Source organism: Poecilia reticulata, linkage group LG6, assembly GCF_000633615.1.
Source record: "Poecilia reticulata strain Guanapo linkage group LG6, Guppy_female_1.0+MT, whole genome shotgun sequence".
Lineage (NCBI taxonomy): Eukaryota > Metazoa > Chordata > Actinopteri > Cyprinodontiformes > Poeciliidae > Poecilia > Poecilia reticulata.
In genome coordinates, this window is record NC_024336.1 from 4,096,432 (window position 1) to 4,107,176 (window position 10,745).

Genomic DNA, 10,745 nt, shown 5'->3' on the forward strand with positions numbered 1-10,745 from the left:
TACATCAGAAATGTATTAAAATAAACACATTTCTGATGTATTAAAATTAAATACAATCGGCACACTTAATGATATTAGCRATTAGGTAATGCATTCAGCGAGTACTTTTACTTTTAATACTTAAGTATTTTTAAAAGCCAGCACTTTTTTACTTTTACATAAGTAAAATGTTAATGTGGTACTTTGACTTTTACTTGAGTAAATTTTTTGAGTACTTTCTCCACCACTGCTGGAGACCCCCTATAGCTGCACAGTGGCGCAGTTGGTAGCGCTGTTGCCTTGCATCAAGAAGGTTCTGGGTTCTCTCCGGGTACTCCGGTTTCCTCCCACAGTCCAAAAACATGACTGTCAGGTTAATTGGCCTCTCCAAATTGCCCCTAGGTGTGTGCATGGTTGTGTGTGCATGGTTGTGTGTCTCTGGCTGCCCTGCGACAGACTGGCGACCTGTCCAGGGTGTACCTCGCCTCCTGCCCGGAAGGTTAGCTGGGAATAGGCACCAGCAACCCTCCTGACCCCACTAAGGGACAAGGGTGTAAAGAAAATGGATGGATTGTTCATGTTGCTAGTTTACATTGTTACTCTTGGGGTCTCTCCCCAGAAGACAGGCACATTTTGTTGATTTTTAGTARTGCACTGGCTAAACCAAACTTGTCCAGTCTTACCCACCAAGCACCTGGTTCAGACCACAACTATAAGTTGTAACAATATAACAAAAAATGTGCAGGTATCACTCACCAACTTCCTTTCTGTAATCTTTCTTGTTTTTTGTCATACTGTCCAATTTCAGACAGACAACAAGTGACATGCAAGTGACCTCCTTCCCACCACGTTGACAGTTCTTATTAAAGATGTTGATCTTCTCCGGTTCAAAAGTCATTTTGACTTCAATTCGCACTACGCCACGGGACCTGAACAGACAGAACACTGCGTGTCCACATTTTATACTTGCAGGAAGTTCGCCATAACTCTTTATTCAAAGGCTATTTAAACACCAAAAATTTATGGAATAAACTATGGACATGAAAAAAGTCCATAAAGGCACACCACATCTTTGGAAAAAGATTCAGTGATGAAACGACATAAGAATACCAACGAATGAAAACATTTAATGTCCCTGGCCAGGTGAGCAGCTGAAGAGATAGCTGGTGACTCCAGAACTGAATGTCTTTGTCTGCAGGGGAAGGAGACTTAACACTTTTTGATAACCCTTTCCACAGTTCTAAACTTTTTCCTATATTGCCCCACTTCTCAGAACAGTCACAAACTCGTTTGCATCATTAAAGTGATGAATCAAAAACTACCAACACTGTGAGACCAACAATCTCCAAATTTACCAGATGATGACGGCAGCTCCTAGAGCTCCCACAGCCAAATCAACAAGCCCATCTCCATTGACATCCAGAACTCCATGAATACTTTGACCAAAGTACAGCAGACCTGCAGAAAAACCAGCTCCAGAAATACGCTGGAAGAGGAAAATGAAGATAAATCATTTATTACACACGATTGACACAGAGCTCTTATGTCTGACAGAAAATATTATTTTCTTGTTGTGCATCTAAAGATATACAATATATGAAAAAATATTTCATATATATTTCTTAAGCTGTAAGCTGTTACCTGTTTGTGGTATGATCCAATCATCTTGTTCTGGCTATGAAATATATAAATAGCTCCCTGATGGTCATCTTCTAGAGGCGCTCCCACCACAAGCTCCTTATAGCCATCTCCATTCATGTCAGCTATTTGCGCCAGCGCTGAACCCAGACGAGAGTTTTGAGAATGGTGGGGAACTTCAAGTACTCCATGAAATGTGAAGAATGCCTAAAGACATGACAGTTTGTTAGCTTTAACTGATGAAACTTTACATGTATCAGAAGGAAGCAAACATTACATAATTGCTTGTAATGCTGTATTAACGTTCAGTCATTTGTTTTTCCTGTTTGTGTTAAAAGTCTTATTCCTGAAAAACTAGCTAACTGRTGACTTTTACCAATGTAATCATTAAAAGTTTGCATTAAGTTGCTTAAACAGAATTTTCTGAACAAGTTCTTAGGATGAGAACTGTACCTCAGATGATAGAGAGTAAATGTAAACCCTTCCTCTTTCCAAGCCTTGACTGTAATACATGGGTGCTGCAACCAAAAGAAAGTCAGTGTAGCCATTTCCATCAATGTCCATTGATAACAGCTCACTGCCAAAATATGAACCAATCTGTTGATAGAACACAAAAGAAATAAATTAAATTAAGGAATTGGAGTTTAGAATTTACAACATATCAGCAACATATTAATTTAGGGCAGTAGTTCTTAACCTTTTTTGAGGTACCGAACCGAGTTTCATATGCACATTCACTGAACCCTTCTGTAGTGATAAATAAAATATGATTTTTTTTCTCTCCAAATTCTGGGGGTTCTACCTTTTAAGTCTTCTTAAAAGGTAGAGTCTCTGAGAACAGTTCTTCAAAATATAGTCAGTGTTTTCAGCAAAGTTGAGCTGACTGTCCAGAAATGACTTGAGGTATTTAAAATTTGCCACAGTTTCAACAGATTGGCCATCGGGAGAAACTGGAACCACTTTAAGGTCTTGTTTAGATCATTTAATTAGAGAGAATGAAAAATTAATAATAATTAATAAAGATTTTGCAATATTCTGATTTAGTAAATTACATTAGTTGTGTTACCACCCCCACGCCACTAGAGGCAGTAGCAACCCCGAAAAGATGCGACTAAGGAGCAGATTTAGAAGTACACAGAAAACTTTTTTTTTTTTTTTTTTTTTTTTTTAGTACACAGAAAACTACAGAATAGACCCTTTTCACAGTGACGTCAGACAATGGCCGCCATAACGCGAAACGGTGTATCTTTACTTCCGGTGTGATTTTGCCTCGGGAAACCTGACTGAAAAATTCACGGATACTCATTATCTTAAGGATATAGTAAAAGGTAAGTTAATAATAACAGCATTTAAGTGATAGATAGCTGTTATTACTCATTGTCAATTCACCATTCTCTGTGTATAAAATAAACAGCCTCCGATCGGAGAGTAAACCAGCTAGCAGCAGCTTTAGCCACTGTTGGGGAAATATATACACCGCTGTCTGTCAGTGTTGTAACGTTAAAAGGTTCACTTTCTGTATTAACTGTAATAAAACAGTATTTACACGTTAGCCTACATCAGTCATTGTCAATTTACCATTCTCCAACTGTATTTAAAGAAACCAGCCTCCGATTGGAGTAAACCAGCTAGCAGCAGCTTTAGCCAGTTAAGAAAAATATACACCTCTCTGTCAGTGCTGTAGCGCTTAGAGATTCACTTTATCAACTTTAATAAAACAGCATTTAAGTGTTAGATAACCGTCATTACTCATTGTCAATCCACCATTCTTTGACTGTGTATATAATAAACAGCCTCCGATCGGATAGTAAACCAGCTAGCAGCAGCTTTAGCCACATTTGGGAAAATATGTAAACCGCTGATTGTCAGTGCTGTAACGTTTAGAGGTTCACTTTCTGTATCAACTTTAATAAAACAGCATTTAAGTGCCGGTATTAGTCATTGTCAATTTACCATTCTCCAACTGTATTTAAAGGAACCAGCCTCCGATCGGAGAGTAAACCAGCTAGCAGTARCTTTAGCCACAGTTTGGAAATGTATACACTGCTGCCTGTCAGTGTTGTGTTGTTAAGTTTCACTAAAATCACATCTTCCAACACCGTTGTTTAGAAAAGCATTTTAAATATTGATTTAAGCACTATTTGCTAAGTAATTTACATATTCTGATGTGATTCATAATTTCTCCATTTGTTTTGTTGTCCACCTTTCTCAACAGTAGCCGACCTAACAACCYAYCATATCYGRGATGGTCTTGTTCCTCTGTCCATGGCAGGTTCAATCAATCAGCTGTGGGACATCTGCTGCCTAGTCAAACTATCATGGGCCTCTTGATTTAAAAGGAGAAACCAGTATACAGCCTCCCTGCTCCTGCAAGTCACACTTCTTGGATGAACACTCACTACTGCTAGCAGCTGTTAGAAATGAAATCTTTGTGCATCTATCCTGTAATTGATATATATATATATATAAACGAATTGATGGGTAGAGTTCTGTAAAAACTATTGTAAATAGCTTCTCTTGAGTAATCTACATATGTGCAACTTTTACATTTAAATAGCTTCTTTTTGTAAATTTTACACATCTGGCAACAAAGTATGTGGAGGAGAGGAAATGCTAAAATTAAAGCTGCCATTGTGGACCAAAGACATAAGGGTGTGGCTGTTTAAAACATCTATTTAATAATTAAACACTGTACATGGTTACTACAATACACAAACATAATTACTACAGTTAATTTAAGTCATTGATAGAGAAAATGTATTTACAAAAGGCATATCAATTTTATTTCAACAGTATGTACTCAGGGTTTACAACTTAAGAAGACATCCATGTAGAGTCCTTGGCGGGTGCCAGTCTGCAGTGAACTGGTGGATGACAGAGACAATAATATACTGTAGTGAACAGTTTGAAGCAGAAGTCCCACCATGTGATCCACAGGGTTTTCCCACCTGAGCACAAACTTCATGGACTTCGTTTCCACAGTCACCACAGGAGAATGAAGTGTAACCTGTTAAAAGGGATATAAAGTTATTATTCCTATGTTATCAATTTTCTACTGCTAAGTCTAGAACCGCAGGAAGACAAAGTATAAGAAACTTAACCTTCTAAAATGTTATGATTTATCAAATAACATTTGATAAATATTCATTGGAGAAATGTGAAGTTAATGAGCTAATATAGATAGCTCATCACATTTCTCCAATGAAAAGTTAATAGCTATAACTATCTCATCTACGACAGCGTCTTCCTCCTTATGTCTCGATCGTAGCAAAAGTTTAACTTCTCAGGACGTGATGGAATAGCGAGTGTTTGGCATAACTGTTAAGTTTTGGACTTATGGCTACAGGTAATGTCGCTACTGAGCAGGTGGTGAAACTAGCGTTAGTGAGGAGGGTTTAATACGATCACGCATTTTACATGACGGGTGGCAACCCCAGTCTATACTAGAAACATCTGATTAATATTAGAGCCTAAATACGTTCTATTTCCAAAACAGAAAGGCTACGTAATGTTAGCCAGCTAAGAAATTACTATTGCTATACTAGCATATCAACTAACAGCTAGAAAAAAAACAAAACACGTACCTTCGTAGTCAAACTGGAATCATTCAGCGAGGAATTTGTCCAGTTTAGATTATGTTGATGAAGAAAAACTGTTTGCAAATAGTGATATATCTTCAAATCATATTTGTGGCAGCAGCTTTAGAGTCCAGAAACAGCGTTAACTACACACACCGGAACTAAGGATACACCGTTTCGAGCCATAACGGAAGTTGTGTGACGTCATGTGAAAAGTGTCCATTTGGTAAAAACTGTGAGCTTTGCTGAAGTAATTAAAGACACAAGTTCAAATCCATGCTGAAAGTGGAGCTCCTTCAATCAGGGCTCCTCCGCAGCACTGATTGGCTAAGCAATGTAACGTGATTTTCTGCAGCAAGTGATGGCGAAGCGGAGCGCGTCATCACGACTTTATACAAGTGTGTCTTTACCTCCGCGGCAGAGGCTCCGCCGAACCCCTGAGACCGACTCATCGAACCCCTGGGGTTCAATCGAACCCAGGTTAAGAACCAATGATTTAGGGAATGCGTATATGTCTTTATTACTTGTATTTGTTTCACATATTAGTTTGAGTATTTCATTATTAAAAGTTCACAGAGTAAAGTTTGCACTTAATATTTAATGCTGTAAATTTAATACTAGAACCTGAACCGATTGTAATAACCCAGAGTAATTAGATATATTTTGGCCACTTGTTAATTTTTTAGTACATACTGTATATTTCCTTGTTCTTGTTTTGGTAGATCTGTTTGGTTGAGTGGGTAGGTAATAAAAAGCAGCCAGTCCAGATGATTGTGGGTTTCTGCTGAGACCACATGTGAAAAACTGAACTGAGGTTCKTTTGGATATCTTGTCACTTATTCAGAGTTTGGAATATACACCTAGATTGTGTATAAAATGTCTCTCACAAAGCAYATTAAATTGTGGGTATGAGGAGCCACAGAGCTAAATAACACCCAATGCTAATCTCTTTATTTCTATTTTAAGCTGTCATCTTGTGAGTGCACCTACATTTTTGAGCGGACATCTTGAAAATCTAGATCCATCATCCAAGCAATGACTGCATAATGGATTAGGAAACAATTGACCGAAGAAAAGTGATTTCACATTCAGCAAATTAATGAAATATTACTTTATCAAAATAATATTTTTCTTCACATCTGATTTGCATTGTGAACTGGTTGTATATAATTTTGTCATTAAATTAGTATTTATCTAATCTTAAGACTTTGAAGTATTTCTACCTGTGTGATTTTTGTATTTAATTGAAGAGATTTTTGGTCAATGTGAGTATCATGGCCATCCACATTAAATTATGTGTGTGTGTGTGCAGAAGACCTGCTGTCCCAGAAGTGCCTGCAGGATAGTGAGATTTCCATTGTTCTTCAGGGTGAATATAATGACCTTGCCAGTGTGGTTGAACCTTGGCGCTCCAGCTATGTAAAGCTGAGAGCCACGAGATGAAATAACAGCATCCACCGAATAGCCTGAAATAAAAGTTGAAAATAGTTTTCCTTACTTCTTCACACCTTATGTTTGAATAGAATTACAACACAACCCCTTCTGAAATCCAATATGTTCAAAACGTTAAAGGTTAATGAAATTGCACTGAAACAAGCAGTTGTACTTTATAAATACCTATAAGTACCTTATAAATAATTTAAGTAGTCAAATATCACAAGGTCTTTCCCAAAATGCAACTAAACATGCAATCTGTAATCATGACTAGGTCAAAATTATTAGACCACATAGTTTACAAGATTCTTTAATCCTCAGTAGACTTGCATTTTGCTGTTATGAACTGCTGCAAATATTGTATACAGTAGTACACTACTATAAATACTTGCTTTACTCACTTTATTTAGAAATCTTAGTAATTTAGTGCAAAAACCTGAACAGCATAGAAGTTTGCACATAAACTTGACAAAGAGCAATTAAGAATAATTAAAATTACCCAAATAAGCAGCGTGGTTCTTCAGAGCTTCTGGAAACTCATCTTTGTAAGAGGATTTTTGTGAAACAACTTTACCACGTTTAGTTTCCTTTAGCACTGCACCATTCCAATCATAGGCACCCACTGCCCCAAGCAGAACACCATCCTAAATTTTTTTACACAGGATAACATGCAACACAAACGTAAATAAATCTAAAATAAAAACAAATATGCAACACAAATGGCCATATTCTCACAATAATTTTGGCCTTAAAACTGCACTATGCAGCTTTTATAGAAGTTTTTTTTTTACATGTTTATTAAAACCACCCTGATCTCGGAAGCTAAGCAGGGTCGGGCCTACCCCGCCTCTCGCCCGGAACGTTAGCTGGAGATGGGCACCAGCAACCCTCCCGACCCCACTGAGGGACAAGGGTGAAAGAAAATGGATGGATGGATGGATGTTTATTAAAATTATCACCATTTTATGACAGTATGGTATGAGATAGATAATCTGTGCAAAAAAAATCAATCTCTACTCTTTTCTTCTAATGCTAACTTTAGAAAAATATCACTGGTCAGAAATAACCAATAACCAGCTGGAGGGTCTTAGTGCTGTTGGTTTTAGCGCTGTCAAGCATGCTTATGTACAGATTGCTTACACTTTCTGCTCTGTTCTGTGGTTTGCTACAGCAGGTTTGCTACAGCTTCTTCCAGAAAGAAGGCTAATTAGTCGCCGCTAACAATGAGGCGAATAAACAGTTTTTCTGGAACGGTGGGTTGCTTCTCAGAGCTGGGAAGTGTAAACGTGTGTTCTGTGTTTATGAGCTGAATCCATATTGATATCAGTCAAAATCTGCTGTGCCTAACAAGCTGTGCCTTTATTCAAACCAAATATTTTATTCTTTCTCTTTAGTTTTCAGTTTGTATTTGATGAACCTCAGGGATTGCCACATCATGCCAGTTTTAAAAAACAAATTGATTCTAGAAAGAATCAGTTTTTTCTGTTAGTTCCCACTCCAGTCCAGTTGGTAGCAGTAATGCACCTCTATAATTTGTCTGCTAACCTCCATAAAACACCAGAAGTAAACAAGTTTAAAGACTAAAAGCCATGGAAGATGAAAAGGAGACAATGAAATGGATGGCAAAAATATATTTTGTACGCAGTTTCTGATTCAGTGTCATATAGATATAAAAGTACTTTTAACAGAAGAAAAAGGGCTCATATATCTGTTTTTTCATCTTGTGTTTCCTAGCTTACGTAGCTGGGGTCAAGCACGTTGCTGCATGACCCCAGAGTCATTGATCTATTTTGGTGTCAAGTTGTAGATTGCAGACAATTTCTTTTCAGCTAAATATAGCTAACTTCATATCGTTTTTTGGGCACAAACATTCAGGTCCTCTTTTAAGATGCTCTTACTGATATTTAAAACCCATAGTGGTCTTTATCGGATTTAAGGTAGATGTATGAACTGAGTTTTGATGAAAAAAATTGGATTTATATACATTTTACTTTATAAAACACTGAACAAAAAATGCCTGTCACACTATGAGCTACTTACATTGACTAAATGTGAAGAGAAACCAGCTTGAGCCATCTGCAGACCAAATCCCTTACCCTGACTGCTAATGCCTAAAAAACAATCAGAAAACAGAGGGATAAGACTCTTATCTTTACATTCTCCAAACTGCCTCAGTCAAAATCTAAAGAAACTATCCCACTTACTTACCTTCCAAAGAGAAAATTCTTTCTCCAAGAGCATCTACAATATCCTTCAGTGCAGACTCATCTGTGACTTCGAAGAAATGCTCCTCATCAGGATCACTGGCAATGAACTTGATTTCTTTAAGAAATGCCTCAGGGTTTATTCCACGGCGATTGTAATAACCCAGAACCTGAACACACACATAGGCAGTGACATGCAGTCAGGGGAGGCAGGTGAGGCTCATCACTCCTCTCTTATAGCAATATAAGAGAATTTATATTGCTATTTTTACCCTGTGGTTTGGTTTGTACTATAATGGCCATTATAGTAAATGAAAAAAGAAAATATATTTTTCATTTAGCTTAACCAATTTTGATTATTTTTTTTCTTCAAAATCGCAGAATTTTCGCAATTTACCATTCAAATGCTCAGAAGCGAAGCTGGTGTGGCAGCAGCAAGCTAAACCTCACCTTGGATTGCCAATCTCTCGCTAACTGCACTGGTTGTTATTCAATATGTTATGTTCCTCCCAGTGGCGCAACTAAACATTATTCAGATGGATGCAAAAACATAGATCGGCACCCCCCGCCGAGGGAAGGAACGTCAGGGTGAAGGAGCGACGTTCACTCGCCCTTCACAAAAAAAATATCATGTCAAACAAAAAAAGTAGCATTTAATAAAAAAAAAATAAATTATGTCAAACAAAGAAAAGTAGTATTCAATCAAAAAAAATAATCATGTCAAACAAAAAAATAGTATTTAATCAAAAAATAATTAAAACAAAAAAAATCTTTAAAAAAAATTTCATAATTTTTTTTTTTTTACAAAACAAAATTTTTAACAAGTTTTTTTTTATTTTTTTTATTGAAATCACAAATTTTTGTTTGAAACTTTTATTTTTGCATATCAGAATTTTTTGGTTGACAGCCTAAGCTTTTGGTTGAGTCTTACGTTTTTTTTTTAAACTTTTTTTTGGTTGAACTAGCGCTGACTAAAGCGGATGACTCCGACTCCCTGAAAGAAAAAAACTCAATTTTTTTGTTTCATAAAAAAATATTTTTATTATTAAGTTTTAAAGATTTTTTTTTTGCAGTTTTTTTTTGATTGAATACTATTTGTTTGACATGATTTTTTTGATTGAATCCCAGATAGCACAGAATTATTRAAACAGCATTGAATCAATGTCAGCCAGAAATGTTGAATCAACATTGAACGCTGACATTGAAACAACATTGAAAGTGGTCGGTGACTTGAATGTTGAATCAACATTAGGGTTTCAACCATAACTGACATATCAATGTTGATTCAACCATTATTTGTATGTCAATTTACATGMATATTTGTGTTGATATTGCATTGAATCAGTTAGGAATCAACATTAATTCAACCTTCATCTGAATGTGGATCTGCATGCAGATTTGGGTTGATTTCATATTGAATGAAAGCTAAGGATTTATGTACATTTTTAGGTCTGCATCATAACATACCGCTAAAAGTTTCTTCACTGGTGTTAAACACCATTATTGGCAGATCATGGGTAAACTGTACAAAAGTAAAAAAATGACAACATAGGTTTGATAKAACATTTTATTTAAGAAAAGGGACAGATCTTTAAACATATTTGACTCCTTTTTGACTGTCAGAATAACAGTCTATTGTCCACAGWAGAACAGAGTGCATGAGGTTAAGCTTTGTACTGTATGAACCAGGGAAATGGTACAAGTTGTGGTAACCAGTTTCAGTCTGGTTGGCGTTTGATTTCTTGCGATGTTTTCCTCTCATTCTGGCGTGTAATGAAGCCACTTCTTGACAGTTTTACTGCAGTYCTCAAGAGTCAGCTTTTGGTCAAACTGCAGAGCAACGGCTGAAAAACACAAAAAGTGAGGAAGGTGCTGGTTAGAAATATGATAAACATTTGAAAAGTTCTGAAAG

General features: G+C 36.6%; 1 protein-coding gene across 5 annotated transcripts in view; it reads right to left on the reverse strand.

Moving 5' to 3' along the window:
* The window catches only part of LOC103465763 (integrin alpha-11-like), a 127,400-nt gene that overhangs the window by 24,708 nt on the left and 91,947 nt on the right, over positions 1–10,745 (reverse strand). For all 5 annotated transcript variants that reach the window (XM_008410892.1, XM_008410891.2, XM_008410895.1 and 2 more), the window contains 8 exons: positions 8,838–9,003; positions 8,670–8,740; positions 7,129–7,273; positions 6,513–6,661; positions 2,071–2,214; positions 1,621–1,824; positions 1,335–1,465; positions 736–908 (listed from right to left, as the gene is read on the reverse strand). In XM_008410892.1, coding sequence (XP_008409114.1) covers positions 736–908; positions 1,335–1,465; positions 1,621–1,824; positions 2,071–2,214; positions 6,513–6,661; positions 7,129–7,273; positions 8,670–8,740; positions 8,838–9,003 — 1,183 coding nt within the window. The remainder of the gene's footprint in view (positions 1–735; positions 909–1,334; positions 1,466–1,620; positions 1,825–2,070; positions 2,215–6,512; positions 6,662–7,128; positions 7,274–8,669; positions 8,741–8,837; positions 9,004–10,745) is intronic.